A 22,452-nucleotide genomic window follows, 5' to 3' on the forward strand; every position below is an offset into this window, starting at 1 on the left:
TTGCATGGGGAGGTTGTGGTGCAGAGCTTGTTTAATTCAGGCTATCAGACTGCTGGGATGATGGCATGAAGGTGTAAAATGGGGCTCATTTCTGGTTCACATGAAACTGCCTCTCCCAAAGGCATCTTGTGTGCAAAAGTCCAGGCAGGTATGTTCCAGTCAGGACAGATTTGTAGAAAAAGATTTAATGAAACTAGCCCCATCTAACTGGTTCATTTCAAGGCATATCACATATTCATAATTATATTATGTGTACATGGGTTTATCAGAAAACAGGATGAGAAAGTTTCTATCTTGTGAGCAATCTTAGAAGCTGAAAAGTAATTTTCACCCAGCTCTTTAAAAAGCACTTGGAAGTGCAGAGAAATCCTCTGGACTGAGAGTCTGGGGTCCCCTGACCTGCTGTTCTTTTTTCTTTCCTAGTGGGCTGAATTTGTCTTGTTCACTGTTCTGCTCTTTGCTGTGTGCATTATTTTCTCCATCATGGGATATTTCTATGTCAGTGTGGATCCAGAGGACCTAGAAGAAAAGGAAGAGAAGAGAGAGACCTCAAGCGGAGGAAACATGATTAGTCTTGTTACTAAGAAAACAAAGCTCTAACACATGGGTTGGGACCTTTTTTTTTTTAACTCAGTAGATGGGAGGGTAGAAGAAGGGTGGGGACAATGTTACTTTATGTTTTAGCATTGCGGTCTTTATTACTCCGAATGCAGCCACCTTCTAAATGGGACCAAATAGCCCTCTATAAAAACAATGGGGGTCCTGAAATCAGAGCAAAACTCCCTGGGAAAGCTCCTCTGGTATTAAAAGCCCTTATAAGTAAATACAGTGTAATTTAAAACCTGCCCATCTTTTAAAGCGTGGAATGCTTTCCTATGATTTTGTTTTAAACATATATTTAGGGCAGCAGGGAGGAAGTGTGGAAGGAGTGCCATATGACTAAAATTTGGAGATGTTTGGAGAAAATAATGAAAAACCATATAAGAATTAGGAAAGAATAGATGTTACTGACAGAAGAATTTTTAATGCTATCATCAAGGACTGGAAGTGTTACACACAATCCCAAAGGATTTAATAATGTAATTCTCCTTATGAGTATTTCACCCCATTATTGCATGTTATGAATGGTCCTGATTTATGACTTTCACCTCCAGACTCAGAAGTAATAACAGGGAATTAAATTCTGCAGGCTAAAATATTCCCAAAACGCTACTGAAGAAGATATGTATGCTACCATCTCTCTGATACCCATTTTTTCCTAGAAGTTTTTAGCAACCGATGCTGTTCTTTGATTAGACGTGATTAGAGTATTGGTTTATGCTTTCTTATTTCAGAAATCCAGGCAGTTATTTGCCATCTTCCTATACATTAAGACTTCATTGGGTATTTCCTTTTACAGCACCTGCCACTGCAAGTTAGAATATGGCTGATTTCTTATCTCATGCTTCAGTTATTCCCCATTGGGAGACACGTTGCAGCAGTTTCTATAAAATTCCAGGCATCCTGCAGTGTGTTAAACAAGGATGCACTTTATCATTTTTTTCAGTCTACAAGAAAAGACCATGGCATAGGACATTTTCCTTTTTCCTCCCTGTTTTTCTGTCTCTCTACCAAACTTTGGATATAGGTATTTTATCAGAATTGTGATATAATTGTCTGATTTTCCTCACTTGCGTGAAGCTGTGATTTCATGTTCTGCATGTAAGTAATTCAACCACTGCTGATCTAGGAAAACTCCTGAGACAGTCCCTGCCTTCCTCTGTTGCTCCAAGGCTGCAGCTGTAACAGGTACAGCCTAATTTACAAGGTTATCAATAGGATCTTCAGGTCACAGAGAACAGATTTTAAATGATACTTTCCTCTTCCATCTTGGCATTGACCATAGGTGGTCGCTGATGCTTTGATTCAGAAGATCATGAAATACATGTTTAATTTCATTCCTGTTCAGGACAGTGCTAGGGAATATGTGTAGCTTGACACTTCTGCTGCTTTAATGTGATGCCTTGTGTGTGTGTGTGTCTTCTTGAGTAAGACAGAAAACCCCACTTTTTGGTTTATAACTGGAAGACTCACAGCCTCAAATTGTTTCCTTTGCTTCCTGTCATAAATGGTTGTGAACTTCCACCACTAGTTCTGCACAGGCTCCTGCCTGCTGTGAAATAGCATCTGGGTCTTGTGCCAGAGGGGGACCGTGGTCTCAGATAAATGACAACAGGCTGCGGGTGTGCACACAGAAACACTTAATGTGGTTCAGTCGATGCAGAGCCATTTATTAAGCTGTGGTGGCTGGATCCAGGCAGCTGAACCCTGCGACTCAGCAGGGAATGAAGGGCATTGAAAGCCATCTATTAGGTCATCCGACCTGCTCCTCAGAAGCCAAGTGAGGATTATTCCCTCTGCTCCTTTCTGGTATTGTTCTCCTGCCATGATTCTTTGTGTGGGTTCTTTCTCCTCCAGGCATTGTTGTTTTCCTAATCCTGTTTTATGATACACTGTGAATCAGCTCAGAGGCTGCTGAATCATTCTGTTATGATGCTGTTTGACCGGCTTCCAATTTGAAGCACTAATAGAAAGCATTTCTTCCTCCCCCCCGCAAACAAAACAAAAATCCCCAAACTGAAGGAATGGACAGGCTCCAGTAGCACTGAACAAACACAATTTAGAATTATTGGAGCATTTAATTTTTTATAAGCCTTGAATTTGGAAGTAAGTTGGGGTTCGAGGGCATATGTGGTGAAGAGACAATTGAAAATTATTGGAGCACTTTACTTGGGAAGCACTTGGTACATCGCAGCTCAGAGTGGCATGAGGGGAAGGAAGGTGTCCAGAGGACACAATCTTTAAGACTACATATGCTCAAGAACCTCCTGCGTTTTATGTTTTATTTCCTTACTGGCGGCACTACCAGAAGCTGTCACACACTCTGAGCTTAATTTAAAGGAATCATTCTAAACTCATAAAAGATACATTTAGGATGTCATCTGTATCTGCTTTTTAGACTCTTGATGCCAAATTGCCCCTTTCCAAACATCACCATGTTCCAAACCATCACCATAATGCTAGGGGGAGAAAAATTGCAATTCACAGTTGGGAAGGTTATGAACAGGAAGGCAATGCTATGAATAAAGTGCTAACATGAGGCTGGGGGCTGCTCCTGCAGCCCCTCCGAGGAATTGCTTGCCCAAGGGAGTGTAAGGCTCTGTTCACATTTCTCTTCCAGCTGACACAGCTATTTCTTCACACCTGCTCGTCATCACCTATTGGAAGTTTTGCCTTTCTTCGGTCTGCCTGCTTGGTTGCTGGTATGATCCTTCCCCACTGTTTCAGCTGCAGTTGTAAAGCTTTACTAATTGGACCCATTCATTTGAAAGGCACCAGCAGTTTGGATGGATTTCCACTGGGCATGTTGACAACGGCCAGGAGCAGTTTGGGGGCTGTAATGAAGAGCTGTCCCTGATGTAGCTGCAGAAGGTGGCAAAATAGCACATTCAGCATAGCACTTCTCCAGTTTTAGAGCCACAACTCCATCTTTGGACCTTTTTCATCATTTTCAAATGGACTCAAGACTGGATCAAAGATCTAGGACCTGATTATATGGAGTATTGAGGTCTCTGGCTTTTTCTTCCATATGGTCAGCTCAGAGATGGGGCCATCCACAGCTGTTAACACCCGATTTTAGAACAATATTCCTTATTCCTCCAAAATTCCTTTGGGTTAGAATCAGAGGAAGAAGCCAAAATAAGGATAGTATATATAAAGTTATGTGAACCTCTATAGAGAACCAGCAGTCTGCTGCCTGTCCAGCTTCGCCTGTCATTGAAGGGAGTCTCAGCTGTTGGTGGAGTTTGCCCTGGAGCAGATCAGGGAAAGCTCACACCAGCTGTTTTGGAGGCTGACCTAAAGAAATGATCACTTCCAGCTAAGGGACAGTAATGAACTGGTGGGGATCTGTAGGAATGTTGCCACACAAGCCTTCATGGAGATTGCAGAGGTTTGGCTTCACTGTGAAAGTGTGTGTATTTATCTGTTTTTCTGAAGGATGCTTTCTGATAAAGATTTTTTGTGCATCAAATTTTCCTTCAGTTGCACTGGCTGTTACTCAACACATTTTCCCCCTTTGTGGGTTGTAAGTGTGGCCAGTGATATTTCCAGCTATTCATGAGATAACCATAAAAATGAGATTTCAAACTCAGCAAAACAACTTCTTGGCTGTGGGTTTGTTAAATTTACCTCTTCTTTGTGAGGCAGTTGAATGCCTTTAGGTAGCAAGCTGCTCCATGCAGCTCAAGGGGTTTGTAGCTCTCTTTTCTTCCCTCTCCCTTTCCCCACAGCCCCATAATTCCAGAAGATGAGTTTTGGAGGATTCCAGAGGATGAGGCCTGGGAGGGCTGCATAGGACTGGCTGGGATGCAGCTGGTGTGTGCTGTCAGCGCTGGCTGGGAGGCAGGATCGCGGCCAGGCACAGGAGCTGGCTCCTCTCTGGAGACTCAAATAGGGCTGGGCAAGGTAGCCTGGGGCAGGGCTTGCCCTGGTGGAAGACATGGCTTTCCTGAGCAGTGATCTGGATGTGAGTTTCATTGTGTAAGTGAAATGTGAACAAGTGAAAGGAAAAGTTTTCACTGGCCTTGGCTTTGGCCTGAGGTGCTGTGCAAGGAGGCTGGAGACTGACGGGCAGGAAGGAAAGAAAAGGTTATTTGGTCAAGGTCTTCCCAACGCCTCAAAGAACAGCTGAAATTCCTCACATCGAATTAATTGGAGAGAAAATGAGATGGGAGAAGTGGAAAGCTCAGATGATTAAATAGTGGATGACTTCAGACCTTTCAGAAAAGTGTTCTCCTAACTGGTACTGAAGGGCCATTGGGGAAGTTAGTCACCCCTGGCTTGAAAACTGGTTTGTCATTGCAGAGTATTGCAAAAACCAGCATACAGACCTGTGTTGGTGGGTCTGCAGTGACTGGAGGAGGAGGCAATGCCCCCACCATCCATGGCAGCCACCACCTTGGTTTCCCCTCGGAACAGAAAAAACAGCTGAAGGTGTATTACAGATGAGAGTAGCACAGCAGGGAGAGCTACAGTTTAGAGGTGGCTAACAGGCAGTTTTACCCGGGGTCATACACAGAGAAATAATTTCCTCTTCTCTCTGTGTTGAATTTCTTTGCCTAGCTACAAGAAACACTTTCTAGCACCAGTAGCTTAAACCTGGGAGTTCAGCTCCATGGCAAATAACACAGCTGCTGAATTTTGGATGGTACCAGACTCTGCATTTCATTATCACTACATTTGTTATTGTGATATAATTTTAAAACAGCATTTAAGAGATGTTTCTGGTCCCAGATGTTGACAGATCTGGCCAGGGTTTTGCATATTGATAGCTGGATTTACGCTAGTCTTTCATGTTAACATCTGTCACGTACAAGTAGATGTTGCGGGGCCTTTGGATTTCCCCAACAACTTAGAAAAAGACAAAATCCCTGGTGAAGCTGGCTAAGCATGAACTGTGGCATTGCTTCCTTGTTGGAGCCACCTGTGTGCTTTGTAAAGCAGGGACCCTCATTCATCTCTTGCAAAGTGCTTCACAGAAAGACTGAAGTGGGGGACAGTATTAAACATTTTGCCTTGAGAAGGGCTCATGCTGTATTACAGAAATTGCATGAAGGAAAACAACTGCTTTGCTTAAAATTCCTCCTTCCTCACCATCTCAGGTGGTCAACAAGGAATGAAACAAGTTGTTTCTTAGTGAGCTTTGAATCAACAACCTGCTATGTTTTCTCAAGGTCTTTCCATGCTGTGTTTTACCAGCAGATCAACATTTACCTACCTCTAGTACCTGTAGATCAGAAGATTGCCAGGATGCAGCGCAGCCACACTGCAGGCTCCCACTGTCAGCTGATCAACTCTGATCTCTTAATTTTTAATGAATAGTTTTAGCAGTTATCCTGCAGGGCTCAGTCAGAATTGGTCTAAATTTAGGACAAAACTAAGAATCGGAAAGAACTGTAATCAACAAGATAAATAGCAAAACTCTCAAAAAACCTGCTAAAACACTGTTTTAATGCTTAATTAAAATTTTAATATGCTTACGGTAAGTAAAAACCTAAACCAGAATGTAGCAATTCAGTTGAAGCGATGAGGAGCTGCAGTTGGAATCCAGCAGCATGGCAACTGGCAGCCAAGCTGAAGACACAAAAATCAAGCAAACATCACTTTTTAGATTATTTTTTGTCATTGCATATGTTGTTCAGTCTGCTTGGCCTGTCCTGTTCAATCTACCCATGTGTGTAAGGAAACAAAGTTGAACTGACTTGTGGAAGACATGTACTCTTCCCAAGCTGCAGCTTGGTTTTCTTCTTGTTGCAGACTCCCAAGTTAGCTCCAAATGACTCCTTTCGCTAGCAGTCAGCCCCCTCAGTCCCACATGCTGATCTTCCCTCCCCAAAAGTCACTCAGACTTCTCCTCGATGTCTTTGCCAGCCCTCAGCACCTTGCTTATTCCTCCTCTCATGCAGCCTCTCTACTGCCAGCAACAGTGTGTCTTCTTGAGGGTTGTCCTGGGCAATGCTGCCCACTTCCCTGCAGCCAGAAAAGCTTCTCACCCACAGGACTACCATGTCTGGGCAGAAATCACTCAGAGACGAATATCTGGGTGGTAAGAGGGCATCAGCCCTGGCTTACTTTGGCTCTGGCTTCTTGTCACAGCCTCTTATGGCCCAATGCATCTCCTGTAGGCAAATCAGTTCAGAAGCACGGGGGTAATCCAGCATCTCCATGTGTCCCTCCAATCTATCCTGTGCCCAGTTCGCTGCCCACAGTCAGCCCTTGTGTTGTGCCATGTCAAGCTGCAGGGACTTTGGGACCGAAGCACTACTGTTACCAGCCATGGGGGCTCCATTTGTGCAGCCTGTGGCCCCAGCCTGCTTTAGTTGGCCTTTGCTTATACATTATTATGGTCAGGCTGCTCCTTCCAGCCTCCCACTTGTGCTGGAGGCTCTGGAGCCCTTCCCTGTCAGTCAGTTTGTGAGTCTTTGTCTTTCCCTTATAGAGAAGTGGGAGAAAGTCACTCAGGTTGTGTTCATCACAGTACTAGTGTGTGGTCAGTGAGCTGCATCTGCCCCATCAGTGTGGACACGACAGCCCGTGAAATGGGACCGCTCCTCTGCCAGCAGTGCTGGCACAGGGCCTGCTGGTGTCAGTGGGGCTGGCTCTGTGGCCTCCCCAGGCTTGACCGAGATGTTTTAAGAGTTGGTGTCAGTGTTTTGCTGGGAGATCTGTGTCAGCTTCTGAATCTGCTGGGTGAGGAGCAGCAGGCTGCATGCCTGGGCAGAGCTGCTCCTCCTGACACAGGGACCTGTGCTGGTGCCCTTGGTGGGGCACTTTCTGCTCCTTCTTCATCTGCTTGCCCAGCCCCAGTGACCAGGTCTCGGGTAACGGGCCTCTCTCAGACCTCCACTGTGTCAAGTGGAAGTCAATTTGGTTCCTTTGAGCTTTGACCTCTACCCAAATCTGCTTAGAGCTGCTTGGAGCCTTTGTTCAGGCCCTTTCTCTGATTAACCTGTGCATCAAAATGCTCTCCAAGTAGGCCTTCATGCTGTCCTCACCAAAGACAGAAACCTCTCAAAGGTACTGTGCCAATATGGATTTTTCCTGCCCAAGTTAGAGGTGAAACAGGCCAGCAGGAATTCAGCAGGTGCCAGGAGCTGCTGCCTTCCAAAAAGGTGAGTGACTGACAATCCCGGCGGCTCCCTACATGTGAGGCTATGCAGTCCAGCTCCTCCTGTGCCCTGAGCTCAGCAGGGGCTGGCGGAGGCTCAGATGCCTCTCTGGGGACTGCAGCTCCCAGGTCCCAGCACTGGCTAACCCACGTGTGTGCCATTCGTGGTCTGTCAGCGCCAGCTTTGCTTCCTGATACTTTATACAGCCCAAAATCTGAAGAGCAAGGAGAAGAAAGTTTCCTCTTTCCACAAAGTGAATTTAATTTGCATTTTCTTCCTCTTTTCTCATTGACAGCCAGTGTCATTAGCTGCCCTGTTATTTCAGGGCTGGCCAAGGGAGCTGCGCAGTCAGTCCCCCCATCTCATCGCTTCCTTGGAGTAAGGGGAGGTTGGTGCTCTCCCACTCCGCCCACCCACAAGCCCCTTCCTGGAAGCTCTCCTCAAAATCAGGTCTTCCGCTCCTCCAAAGAGCACATCCCTCATGAGACCAAGGATTTGACATGTTTTTTAGCAGCCAGTCTCTTTGTGGGGATTAGCCAGTCTGGGTAATGTTTGCATTTCACTCTTTGCTCTCTGCTGGCTATGGCCTTACTTTTGGAGCTAATGTCACTATTTTTCTTTACTTTTTCCCCCCATAGACTGTCCTGAGCACCTGCATTCTCTGTATAAAATAAATAAATGGCAGGCAGATGGTCCATCCATCTTCTACCAAAACTTTGATAGTGCCATGAAGAATCCCTCTGCTCTAACAGTGCCAGTATAGTCCTTTACATCCCTACCAGAGGACTTCTTTGGCCCTTCTTTGCACCATCATTTTGTACATGCTGGTTAAAACCAAAGGGCTTGTACTTCATTTCTCTCAGCCCGCAGCACTCCTCAAGCTTCTGTAATGCAGGCTCTGAGTTCCCTCTTCTGTTTGAGCTGAAAACTATTAAAAGCTGTTGAGAGCTTCAGAACCAGCTGTTTTTTGTCTAGGCGAGTTATTTTTTTTCAGTTTTTTTACTGTGTCCACATCACTTACAGCTATGGAGTGAAACACTGCTCTAGTCTTCTCCTGTCAGCCCTCACTTTTCCGGACAAGGTTGGCCTTTTAGCTTTTCCATAGAAACCTTATCTTCAGTGCCTTTAGTCCTAATGCTGTTCATTGTTCAACATCCCTTGAAGCCAGGGATTTGGGCTCCTTCCTTTGGGTTTTTGCTTCTGTCTGCTCAGCATTTCTTAGCTGGTGTCACTGTACTACACCTCCTGGGGCCCACTGACCTGCTGGGCTGAAAAGGAGCAGAGAAGTCATTCCAGTGGTTTTAAAAGATGCACCTAGACTGAACCTGCTCAACTCTGAAAGTTTTGAGCCCTTTTTCAGCTTTTTAGAGGAAGAGCAGGCACTTTTCCATGTAAAGTTGTGCTCTTGTGCCTACTGCATCCTGCTCTGGCTGGGAGCAGATGCTGCCAGGTCAGAGCAGCTCTGCCATCCTGGGCACTTTGCTTCTACTTTCCTCTGGCTCTGCATTTCCTGGCTTGGATTCCTCTGCTCTGGTCTTCTGTTTAGTGGGTCTCTCGCAGTAGTGATATTCACTCCAAGGGAGCCATTGCCTGCAACAATTTATTTGACCAGTCTCATGATGTTACTTGTGGTGACAACCATCATGGCATTTATTTTGCCTTTTCAATCTCCACTGTTGTTCCAGGTTTCTTCTGTGGTTTCGATTGATTCAGAGTGTCAAGTTCTTGCCAATTTTGTCTTCCTCATCATGGCTAACCATTATCAGTGCTGTTCTTGGAGTCCAAGTGCCCTTCACGCCACAGATCTGCAAGCTAAGTAAACTTAACAAATCATTAGGGCAGACTTTGACCGCTCCTGTCTCCATCAAAGACTGGGATTAAATTAGGTCCCTTTGATAAACTGAGCTGATGGGCCAATTTGGATTGCACATGTGGTATTATGAGCCTCATGGTGCTTATGATTAAAAGACATAAGAGAATGCAATTATTTAGAGAGCTACTGGGAAATTGCTGTAACTCACTAGTCACTTTATCAGAGCAAAAGAAGAGCCCAATTCTGCAGGATGGCAGGCAGCTCCTCAGAAGTGTCTTAGAGCCTCTAATTGCTGGGGGAGGTGAGAGACACGTTTATCTCCTGCAGGTTTTGATGTGTGTGATAACACTGCTGAGGGCAGGGGAATGTCACTCCAACCATTTCTGTCCCCAAGACACTTGCTCCAGGAGTGAAACCTTTCACACAGGTGGCTTCTTTATCTCTTTTTACAGTTGCTTGGGTTTTTTTCCCCCATAAACTACTGTTGTCTTTGTATCAAGGTAGAGCTCATCTGGGTTTCTTTGCTGGACTCTAATCAAATCCTGACTTGCACAGGAAGCTCAGTGCAATCTAGGCTGACTCCCTGCATCAAATCTTCAAGCCTAGGGCTGGAGCCTGACCTGGTAGGAAAATCTCTGTTAGCTTAGGCTCTGCATCAAGCCCTGAAGATTAGAAATGTCTGACTGGACACAAATACAATTTTGCCTGTTTTTTTCTCTCAGGTTACTGAGTCAGAGCTGGATGGCATATGTAATTGTAGCAGGGCTATTCTTCTCTCTTTTTTTTTAAGAAACATTCATGCTGCGTTTTAATTACAACATTTAGAATACGTCCAAATAGCTTGAGCTCAAATTGATCTTGTTTTTCAGCCAGGAAGCTTGTTTTTCATCTATTATAATAATAAATGTGCTATTGATAATAGTTTAGGTGCAATACAGCAAAGCTTTGTGTTATTCATCAGCTCTAGAGGGCCAAAATTTTCTTATTATCTCTTATTGATATGACAGTTTGCAAATCTTTAACAAACAAATTACCAGGTTTTCCTTGTTCCCTCCTAGTTTGCAATCTCTGTCTTTTTGACAGCTGAATTCAGGATTAATGATGATCTTGTTTAAGACGATTGTTTGCTAGCAGGTTTATTTCCTAAACCTATAAAGTGCAGTAGGAGAACTAGCAGTGGCACTTTGAATTAAATCTCATCCTTGAAGCAAATTTTTTTCTCTTTATTCCCTCCAATTCTCCTAAGTAGAAATCGGATTTGCCTGGCAAAGTGCTTAGACCTGTTATTAATTTCTTAGTTTATGTAGTCATTTTAAATATAGAAGCTTAACATGAAGGGCTGACAAAAGGAGCTGTTTTTCTGTCCTAACCCTGAGCTTGCTGGGTCTGTTCAGATTTTAAGTGCTTTAAGAGCCAGTTCTTCTCTGACCACAAGCATGGGAGCAAGGAGACCACCTTGAGTCTCCATAGAAAAGAGAGATCCAGAAGGACATGCTGGATTTGGTCCTCAGTAAAGCACTGGAGGCGGCACTGGGAAATATTCAGTCCAGGTCCTGGGACTGGTAAAATACATCCATGCTCTGCAGCAGCTTCCTCTCTGCCTGCTCTAGGTCTGAGCACAGAGTAAAGGGTATGGAAAGGGCTGAAGTGCCAACATCTGCCTGGGAAGGTTGTTTGTCATGTAGATGGCTGCAGGTGAAGCAAGGAGGGTGCTACACCCCACGGGAATCCTGATGCATCCCCCAGCGGGACCAGGGGCATCTTCTGGGGGAAAGCACAGCACCAGAATAGAGACTCAAAGGAAGCATGAAGCACCTCCTTTGGAGCACATGCTGGGCACGGGGCCATTTCTGCCCTGCGGTTTCTGACCGTGGGCTTTGCATACACAATACAGGAATTCAGTAGTGTGTGAGCCAGGCTTTGGAGATGAGAAGTGAATTTGTTCTCAAGTAAAATCACCTTTTGTTAGTAGAAAATCTGTGACTTGAGTTCCCCAAGGGAATAATGTTTGAAAATCACAGATGATTAAAGGATAATGCATTTGAGGGGTTTTTTTGGTTGGTTGGTTTTTGTGGTTTTTTTTTTTAATTTGTTTGCCCTTTGGGTTTGGAAGGCTGGATGCCACACATAAGTTTCTCCACAACTGACTTGGCCACAAATTTTTTGGTTTAATGCAAGAAAACCTGAGACTCTCCTTAAAAGAGGATCCCCCAGGAGTTCTGAAATACCAGACATCACACCAGCAAAAATGACTAAAGCTGGCAACTCAGAGTGTAGCATATCACATTGGTCTTAAGCAAAAATAAGCCAAATCAAACAAGACTTGATGGAACAGAATAAAAGCAGGCAAGCACCACAGCTTGGCTTGAAATAATGTATTAATAGAGAATGTTTCTTCATTACTTTTTATTTGATAAGCAGTAAAACCACAGACTCGTGGGGAATACAGTTTGTATGTGCCCTCTGCTAATTGCCCGTCCCCATTTGCAATGTAAGCACTCATTACTCACTTCCTTGGAACTAGCAGTGGCCAGCATGGAGCAGTGGGGGGAGGCACAGCTGTGTATTTCAGCATGTCTGCACATGTGTTTTCAATCCTGGAATAATCCCCATTATATGGACATTTTAGCCTAGTATTTAAGCCTTCATCTCACTTCTTTTTAAGACTTGCTTAACACTTTTCCAGTTGATTGATGCAGCATCAATCACAGTAATATGCCAGCTATGATGTTCCCATTAATAACTACCAAGGAGCCGGGTGGCTCAGGGCCCTGAGCTGAGCATGGGTATTTTCTCTGCGAATGCCAGGGGGGATTTGCTGACCACAGCAACTTGCAGATGTGCGGGGCAGCAGCAAGAAACTGCTCGTCATTCGGTCCCCAGGCATCTTCCAGTTTGGGAATATGCCTATCCATGTGGTTACATTTTCAGCCCTCCTTCTGTTGGGGGTTAAGACTTTGGGAAAAAACAGCCTTACATGCAAGTTTGTGAAGTGCAGCTACCAGCTGGACACACCAAGGGTAAACTGACTCCAATTACCTGCTTCGCTTACACCAACTGCCATGTATTACAAATCAAACCAGCCACAAGGAACCAAACTATTAAGCAGCTTTCTCATAATCATTAATTATGAAGATACCATCACTCATGTTTGTAATCTGTGAACTGTCCTGTGATAACTGATTTCTTTTTTTAGTTCAATGAATTGTGATGGTGAGGCTGCAAACAGTGTTGGCAAGCAATTCCTGTGGGGACCCACTCCTGCAGGTCTGAGCTGGTGAAACTCCCTTTTCGTGACATGAAGCCAGGACAGTGACCTTGCAGGTACAGATTTACGTTCCCCTCATCCTGCTGGCCACCCTGCCCAGTCTGGGAAAAGCCCAATCCAAATGTGTCCTGCTTAGGTGGTCTGGCAGGAGAAGGTCAGGCAAGTATTTGATACCTTGACAGTCAATTTACGGAGAAGCTTTCAGGCCAAGAGGGCATCGCTCCAAAGACTTTCTCTGGCATGTTGAACACCCCAGATCTTTGCTGCGATCCACCAGTCTGGGTACTATTTGCCCTCTCCTGCTTTGCTATATCTAGTGTGTTTATTCTCAGTAGAGCAGCTTAGTGAGAGAGGCTCTTATCCCCCTCCCAGGGCAAAGGCAGCAGGTATGGGACAAACCCCATACTTCTTCAGGCCTCCCTCAATTCATCCTGCTGACATTTGGCCCTCCTTACACATCTCTGCCCTTTCATGTTGCTGGGAAGGGCAGCAAAATGGGTCAGAAGAGAAAAAGCCCTCCAAAATTGCTCATCCCACCAGGGTGACTTGCTGCACACATTAGCCATGGTCTGGAGACTGAGTTACCAATGGGATTTGCTATCAGAGCATCTGGGACAGTCTTGCACTATTTTCTCCCTAACTGCTTTCCGGACAGATGTCTCCCAGCTGGTCGGTCTCCTCAGATGTGTACATGTCCGTGTGTGTGATCAGATCACTGATAAATGCTCCACAGCCATCTCCCAAATCTCCCCCCCACAAACCATACCTTCCATGAGATATTGATAAATGAGATCTTTATTGGCTGCTGGGCTAATTAAATAGAAGTTGCATCAGCTTCTAGCTGACAGGCTCTAATTGCTCCTGAGAAGATTTTGAGCAGACCAGATGAATAGGAAAATAAAAGGAGAGACTGTGGATTGGATCCAAGGATGTATCTGACTGCATTGTGCTTCAGACGAGCTGGAAGTTTGTCCCACCTTTCCCTGGGGAATGGGGCCAGGACAGGGGCTCCTGTGCGCAAGAGCACACAGGGAGGTGCTGTCAGAAAAGCCAAAATTAACATAAATAACAAAAAGGAGAAAATAGTATCCTGGTTTTAGATAAGAATTTCTGAAGTCTTATCTTTGCTCCAATCTCTAGCTTCAGCCTCAAGCAGTCAGTACCCATTGCTCTGTGCTCCCGTTACCTGTCTGTCACGCAGGACTAACAACGCCTGCTGCTGAGGGCTGAACTGTCTCGGATGCTCTGGCACAACATGAATCCCTGAGCCTGAGGGTTTTTTTACTTCCTGTCACCTCAAAGTCAAAAGACAGCAAAAAGGGGTGTCAGGCACCCAGCAGCTCCCGCAGCCAAACCCAGCCCTGTGTAGCCTTGCTGAGGACGTAGGAGAAGGATAAGCATCTCCAGCAACGAGAATGTTGGGACTCTGAGCCTGGCCCTTCATGACACATGGTCCTTTGAAGACAAGAGGTGCTGTGTGTGTGCGACACTGCGTGCTAGCTGCCAGCAAGGGGTGCAAAGCCCTCTTGGCCTCTTGCTGCCGTTCCCTCATGCAGGAGCAGGGCCGGGGTCCAATTTGCTTCTCTCCTCCAGGCTGCTGCCTAAACCTCCAAGTGGGGAGCATGGATGATTCAACAGGAGAGTCACTAACAGCAGAAGTTGCTGGGTACCCAGGCTTCAGGTTGATCCAGGACAGAGCTGGACCTGGTACACATTAGATCCTGGCACTGAAAAAATTAACTGAAATTAATGGCCAAGCCCTCATTGACTTCAGTGGTGTCATGTTTTCCCCAGTGGACTCTGCAGGCTATATCTGGGCACATCCAGCCTAAGAGGCTTGTCCCATGTTTAATTTATGGGGTGATAAATGAGTTCTTAGCATACAATGCATTTAATTCCATTTTGGCCTGATTTATGGTGTGATGTGAACTGCATGTGAAGTTTTTAATTCAGTAGGTGGTGACTCTGATTCAGTATATGGAGTGTGACAGAAGAGGTGATAAATTTGATTCCAAAAGTGATGCATCAATTTCAGTGTGAGGTGCATCAAATTTATCACATGGCACATTGGTTTCAGTGCGTGACACCCCAGCGCCAGGTCAGTTAAGCAGGATAGCAGTGGTATCGCCAGTGGTCCCCACATCCACCACTTCCTCAGAGTAAAATGGCCCTTGCTGCTGGTCTTTTATTCAACCTTGCAGGACTTGAAGAAAAACAGTAAAATCGTCCATCAGGTGCTGGTCAAAATATTTGTCTTCAATTTAATACATGCCCCTGGTAAGGGCTTCTGATATCCCACCTGATTTCAGGTCTCAGGAAGATACTGCTGCTCCTGAGAATCCCAACACCAACCAGAAAATTGGCATCATTTTGGGTTCATTTCATGACTCAATATCTTTGCTTTTAACTCAATGTCTGGCTGATCCACATTGCTGAATGAGGATGTGGATTCTGAGTCCTCTCTGGGAGAGAGAGACTTTAACACTGGACTGTCTCACATCTGTAACCTTTGAAGGCTATTTAAAAAGAACACCTGGAGAAGACACCTCCTCTTCTCTCTCACTCCACACTGAGGATGCTTTTGGGACAAGACTTCATGGCTGAAACAAACCCACATCTTGATTAGGGGATCCTAATGGCATTCAAGCAGCAGCAGTTTGGGACTGATGGGAGTTGGTGCACACAGCAGGACAGCATGGGGTGTGCTGGGTGCTGAGGGGGCTCCCACTGCCTGTGGTACCCAACCCCTTCCCCAACCTTGTGCCCCATGAACACCAGCACCGCTGAATCCAGACCCAGCACAGTGGAGTGTGGCGAGTCGCTAACACAGCTGAGAAAGACGTGTTGAGAGGGCTGATGAAGGAATTTGGTGACAAGCTGAGCGGGAAGTAATTACTTTTCTCCTTCTCTCTTGCTCTTACTGCCACAGCCTCTGTGGCAGCGAGGATAAATGCAGTATATTAGCAGCAGTGAGTGGCAGATTCACTGAGCTGCAATTTATAACACTGTCCTCCCCAAAGCCTTATTGGAGGGCATTATGAAGCTTTGTAAGAGGGGATAAAATGATGAGAGGGTCACTCTGGAAAAGCATTTGGAAACCCTCAGAAAAGGACCTATTTTGTTCTCTCCAAGCCAGGTATGTCTCATTGAGCCGAACCCAGTGGAGCTCTGGGGGAGGGTTAGTGCTCATGCACCAGATATTAAATTTAATCCAGTGAGAAGGAGCAGATGTTGATGTGCCAGGCCTGTCTGCCACCACATCTACTGCATAAGGATGGCTGAAAAATCTTCCATCAAAATGTTTTGATTTTTCTTGAAGAAAAAATAGAAAACTTCTACTGGAAAAAAAACAAAGAAAAACAAAAAAACCAAACCAAACAACAAACCCCCAAGGCAGAAAACTTATGGCTGAGAAAACTTTGTCTTCAGACTGTTGATAAAGGGTTGCTGCTGTCAAAGGGGATAAAGAGGAGGATGTTTTTCATCAGCCATGTTAATCTGATCTATCCCTGCATGCAGGCTTGTGTGGGCAGATAAAATAAAACAGATCCCGATACACTGAGGAGCCAAACTCTATCTGTTTCCAACAAGGGACTCTCAGCCATCTGGATGGAGAGGCTTCGCTTATAACATACCCCCTGGTGAAGGGTGTCAAGCACTGGGGACAGACACTGGGATAACGTGGTTCTGGTCTGCCTGGAGAGAGCTGCTTGCAGGCTTGGTCCGTGCTCTGGGCTCCCAAAACCTCTACAGCAAACAGGTCACACTGCTCCTGCTGCTAACAGCCCGATTCCCGCAGGGAGGGGAAGCTTTCACCCCAGTCCTCCACTCTCCAAAAGGGTTAAAAAACCCCACCTAGTCATACTTTAAATGGTTTAAAAAGTCCAAGGGAGAGGAAATGCCAAAACCCCCCATTTCAGTAGCAAAACCCACTCATGAATCTGAGCTTCTGTTGCAGCACCACCTTGAAAACAACTTTTTTTAATGACCAGGGTAGGAACCGCTGAATCCGGGAAGTTGCTGTGCCAGCTCCTCCATCTCCCAAGCACCCCAGTGAGGAGGTACATGCCCATCCCAGGGATGCTCCTACCACTGCCCATCCCCGCCCCCCCAGTGTCTGAACCTGCCGGTTGCTGAACGGTGTGGCCTCTGCTCCCGCATCCCGGCTGCGGGGTGGCTCACCGAGCCCCTGGCACAGACCCTCCCGCAGCACTGTGCAGTCACCCTGCAGAGCTTCCCAGCTGCCAGAACATCTCTCAGTTGTGGAGAGAAGCGTGTAATTTATATCTTCGTTTATTTGTTTTGCATGGGAGACAAGGCTGCTGGTTTATAATGTTGAACAACCGTTTTAGCTGAGTGCAGTAGGTCCCATAAATCAATCGCCCTCTTCAGAGCATTAACCAGTCGCCAGGAACCAGCGATTTTATGATACCTTTTCATGTTATTCAGGGGGACTCTGGGGCCAGAGTCTCAGCTGGTGTAACTTGGTCTCACTCTCCAAATCCAGATGATTTACATTAGCTACCTGATGCTGCTATGAGATACTGCAACTATTCTCATACGAATAGTTTAAAAATCTTATTTGGTCTAATTTTTACTGAAGGAGTAATTACTTCATGGTGTTTTAAAATACATTTGACAGAGCATTTATTTGTCTCAGGTCAAACTGTATGTCCCAAACAAATGCATCTGTCACTCTGAAATAACTCTGGGCCAAAGTATTAGCAGAAAGGAGGTCCCTTTCCAGTAGTATGTACTTCAAAGGCTACTGGTTCCAGTTAGCCAGGCCTCGCAGGGGCTCGATTTCCTCATGTTTGCATTGATGAGGCTCTCAGTAGACATCATGGTTTTCCTTCAAACCATTTGTCTATCAGCTTAACAATGGTGAGGCTGGCACTGCAGCCTGTTGGGATGGCTCCTATCTTCTCCTTGGTTTACTCTTCTCCATTATCTCCATCCATCCATCCATCCATCCATCCATCCATCCATCCATTACCTTTTATTTAAAGGGCAAGATCCTGAGGTAGAGACTGTCTTTCTTTTCTCACTTTTATCCCATTTCTTGAGCGACAGGCTTTTATTAACTTGCAAATGCACACAAAGCGTATTTCTGTCCATGATCAGAAGGATGTGGTTGAGCTAATGTTTTTCCAAGCTGCTTAAGGGTGAACCCTTACTTTTATTTTAAACTGCAGTTTTTTAATTTCTGCTGACTAAAGAGAAGTTTTTATGCCTTGTGAGCCTGCACTGGGCACCCACATGGCCTCTCAATGGGGTGGACATGACCAATGGGGATTTCTGTACCCTCCTGCTCTGTGGGACCTGTCACGCCTCTAACGATCAGATGGTCACTCTGTGCTGTTGGATTTCCTGGAGGTGTTTGAGACCCTGGTGATTTGCACTATTTTGTCTCACTCAATTTCCCCACACTGCTCTGCTATTAATTTTTTTTTACGCAGAGAAGAGGAGGAGATCTGAGGTCTCTGGGTGAAATTCATCCCCTGCAGCTGAATGAAATGCACACTCAGCTGGACATGGGCCTGTCCTGGCTTTTGGCGTATTTTCTGTGCAGATAGAGCTAAACATAGTTTCATGTGTAAAATTTCCCATTCACCTCAGAGGATGTTTCACTTAACCAGTAATCCACGATGATGAGATTTCTATGAACTATAGGACCCGGGAGGCTTGAAGAGAGTATCTGAGTATGTCTCTCGCTTTGGCATGGTGCATTCAGGAATGGCTGCGGTCCAGGCTGATATCAGTACCTCCGCTTTAAAAAGATTTAAGTTATAAAATTTGGGCAGTTCCTTGTTTGTTTTGAATCAGCTTTCCCTGATTTCCACCACCAGCATCTGGCTTGGCACAATTTTAACACACAGCTTCAGGTTGCAAACAGAATTTAAATTTTCAGACATACGATGCTAGCTTTGTAAGTGGTAATTGCATCAACTTAGGATCAATGGAGCAGAATAATATCTGCCCACTAATAACAGCTTAATAATATTAATAACACTGGCCCTGCCATGAATTACTTTAAAATAGGGATTGTAGGATAGTAATGTAAACATTGATTTTTCTTGGGACAGTACTGTAAATTAGATATGACTCTCTTCAGCATGTAGTTGATACCAGACAATGCAGAAAATGTATCAGATTACCTCGAAGGAGGGTAGAGAGGGAAAAAGTGAAGGCATTGGGGAGGCGATTAGATAAATGAAATGAGCCTGGATCAGAAGCTGAAAGCTCAGAGCTGTATGGCACTCAATATTGCTGCCATCCAACCTGACCCAATTAATAACATATTAGTGCAGGACAGGTCTGTTCAATGGTTCAGGTCTGTTAATTGAAATAGTGTGATTAATGGCATTGAAGGAGATGAGGAATACTGAGAAAAATGACGGGAGTCTGCAGCTCTGTGCTGCGACTGGTGCATCGCTTGGGGGTGAGGGAGGTGGGGGGGCAGCAGTGCTCCTCACAACGCCCGGCCTTCGGCACTCTGTGCCTGGGCTCTGGCTCTGCTTTTAACCACCTTGAGATCCCACCAGCAGTCCAGCACGGAGCTCGGTGTCAACGCCAGAGTTGGAGAGATGGCAGCTGGAATGACCAAATCCCTCCTCAGCCTTTCCCACGAGCACGGGGGAACTGCATGCACTTGGTGGCACTGATGCCCATAGGGTTTCCACGCCAGTGTCCGAGCTGCATCTGGCTGCTGGGGCTGGGCCGGACACGGAGCCACCACTCTCGTGGGTGCCAGCACCCGCTGCCACCGCGCAAAAGGGGACATTGAGGCCCCAGCAGCAGCGTGGCTTCATTCCCAGGAGCTCATACACACCCAGCATCTGTGTTTCCCCTTCTGGAGGCCAATTTTCCTGTTGATTCCAATTAACCCCAGTGCTGATGTCTCAAGGACAGCTCTGGAAGCAGCTTTGCAGAAGAGCAGCAATTCGGAAACATGTTGTGGGGCTGCAATGGCACCTCAGAGCCCAGCCTTAATTACAGAAAAAAACCCTGAAAGAGCTGTACAATGACTTCAGCCACTGTCATTTGCAGAATAATCTGGCTGCAAGACTACCTCCTGCCATCTTTCCCTTACATTGGTGCCTCTGCTTGAACACAGGGCTCAGCATAGGGGAAGGTGCATGTGTTGCACACCCTGGGTGTTTTCTTGGCAAAAACAAGTCTTCCCTTTCTTCTCCCTGTTAAATATGCACCCTGCAGCTGGTGTGTGAGCGTGTCGGGGAGGCGGGCAGAGGGCTTTGCTTCCAGGGAGCCAGGGTGAGCAAGCAGCTCATCCTAAATTGTTGGCCCCTGGCTGCAGGGAATGAAGCATCATTGCTTCAAGATCTGCTCTGCCCTGGTCCTTTCTGGCATTTCTGTTGTCCCCATGAAAGCTGGGGGTGAGCTTGTCTCCCCGTGCCTTGGGGCCAGCCACACACCCGTGGCTCCCTCTCAGCATGGAGCCTGCCATGCAACACTGGGAATTCACGCTCGGTTTGAAATGCCCAAATCCACAAGTTTTTGGAGGATGGTGTGGCTAATGGGGACAGACCGGGAGCCTTCATTCCTGGCAGAGGCTGCATGAGCCACAGCAGCTGTTTTTGGACTGTCAGCGGCAAAGGGACAGAACTACAAAAGCAGCAGCAACACCAGGGAGAAGCGGGTTCAGAAGCAAGTCAAAGCATGGCTTTTAACATAGGGAATAATAAATGAATAGAAAGACCCATAGTGCCACAATCCCTTAAATCCTTTGTTTTCATTTCGGATGATAAAGGAAAATCATTAGGGCTCAATTAGTCATGAAAGACAGGGGTCCTTCTGCATTGCACCGGCTTGAGAAAGCGACTCCTGTTCAAGAGCACATCTTCCCCATCCAGTGTGGGATCATTAAATATCAAACACTTTATTTGTGGTATTTGCATTGCCTCTTGCACCCTTGTGCAGGATGAAAACCCTGCAGCGATAATTGATGTACATGGTTTTAAAGGCACTCGGCTCTCTGCCTTTCAGAGCTTAAAACACACAGAGAAATGAAGGGGAAGCTCTGAACAGCAGAGGCTGCCAGTGCCGCTTCAGCAGTGCAGTGGGATAAAAGAGAAAAGAAAAAGGGGAAGGAGTGACAGAGGAGTTTAGGTGACCCTGACACGGGAAGAAAAGGGACTTGGGCACATTGCCTTTCCCTTGGCGATGGAGAGGAGGGGATGGGGTAGGTGACAGTCACTGCCAGACTCATGGTCAGATTCAGCCATGCTGCCAGTCCCAGCATGCCACTGGGATGAACTGGTGTCTCCTCTCTGCCATGCTGGGGGGAAACTTTGCTTCATCAGGCTGTGCACATGTACATGAGGCCTTTAAATATTCATAAAGCAGTAACTGATGTTGAGACAATGGGTGAGAGAGACTCTGAACCGAGAAGGTTCCCGAAGCCATTTGCATGCTGGCCCAGCTGCAAGTCCTTGCTATGTGACTGGTGGGACCCTTGGTGGTGGCAACACAGGGCTGTGGTTCGGGCTGAGCAGACAGAGGACACCCCAAGAGGAAATAAATAGTCCATAAAAAAATGTCCCACAACAGAACAACCTCCCCCAACCTCTCTCTCTCCCCAGATGTGGCTGCACTGCAGGCTGCGATTGGTTTTTTCACCATGGGAAATGTAAGGCATAGCAGCTGTGCATTACTTACTGCATTTATTCCCCTTCCCTCTCCCTTCATTTCTTTGCTGAGACTGCAAATAAAAGAGCAGATGAGTGGTGTCTGTGCCACTGTCACTGTGCTCAAAGGCAGGGAGGGCAGAGGCCACCGGGAGAGGCTGAGGTGCCTCAAGCCCCAGCACAGCCCCACAGAGAAGAGCCACTGCTGGTGCAGGGCACAGAGGAGGGACGAGCACCTGGGTCTTTGCCGTGTTTTAGCACAATAGAGCCTGTGTGGTGGGGCAAAATGAGCATCTCCAAGCAGTCACCTCGGAGAGAGGTCACACAGGGCGGACGGGCTCTGGCACAGGGTTTCGGCAGGAGCAGGTCGAGCATGGGATGGGGTTGGGTACCAGCTCACCTGCCCATGGGGAAGGAAGATGCTCGTGCTGTCACAGGTGCCTCAACAGCTTTGGGAGGAAAAGCCTGGCTGAGACTGCCCAGACTAAAGCAGAAGGGACCTGCCATGGCTCTGGGACTCAGGGATTTCATTCCTTCCTCTCCATGCAATTTTTTCCTTCCTTCAAGCACAGACTGCAGCAGCCTAAACAAATAAGCTGTAATGTAATTTTAAATATATGCTTTGAATTCACATTTAGAGTGCAAGCCATAATATTTTTGTTTATTATTTAATTACAGAGTTTGTAAATGTAAATGGATTTAGACCTTTAATTTTGGGAGGCTTGAATTACCTTCTATTTCTTGTTTAATATTCAGGTGGAAAAGCTCTCACGTCTGGCTTCAGCACATTTGGGGTGTGCAACACAGATGGGTGAGCTGGGCATTTTCACCACCCTGTCTTCTCATTCGTAGACGTTGGGCCAAATTGTGTTTTACTGTAAAGTACTTAAAATTAATTAAGTGGCAGAGCATAAGGAGCTGGTTTCAGTCCTTCTTGCCCCAGCAGCACTTTGCAAACTGTGATAACTTCCCTGGTGAAAACCAGGAGAAAATTGGGCCCTCGCTTGCCAGATT

At 46.2% G+C, this 22,452-nt stretch overlaps 1 protein-coding gene across 5 annotated transcripts in view; it reads left to right on the forward strand.

Moving 5' to 3' along the window:
- Positions 1 to 11,567, forward strand: part of SLC15A2 (solute carrier family 15 member 2) — a 66,084-nt gene extending 54,517 nt beyond the window's left edge. For 4 of the 5 annotated variants that reach the window (XM_074873579.1, XM_074873581.1, XM_074873577.1 and 1 more), the window contains one exon: positions 424 to 11,567. In XM_074873579.1, the coding sequence (XP_074729680.1) occupies positions 424 to 600 (177 nt within the window). In that variant the 3' untranslated portion in view covers positions 601 to 11,567. The remainder of the gene's footprint in view (positions 1 to 423) is intronic. The other variant, XM_074873578.1, reaches the window with a different exon arrangement.
- The last annotated feature ends 10,885 nt before the right edge of the window (positions 11,568 to 22,452 follow it).

This window comes from Strix uralensis, chromosome 6 (genome assembly GCF_047716275.1).
Source record: "Strix uralensis isolate ZFMK-TIS-50842 chromosome 6, bStrUra1, whole genome shotgun sequence".
NCBI classification, from domain to species: domain Eukaryota; kingdom Metazoa; phylum Chordata; class Aves; order Strigiformes; family Strigidae; genus Strix; species Strix uralensis.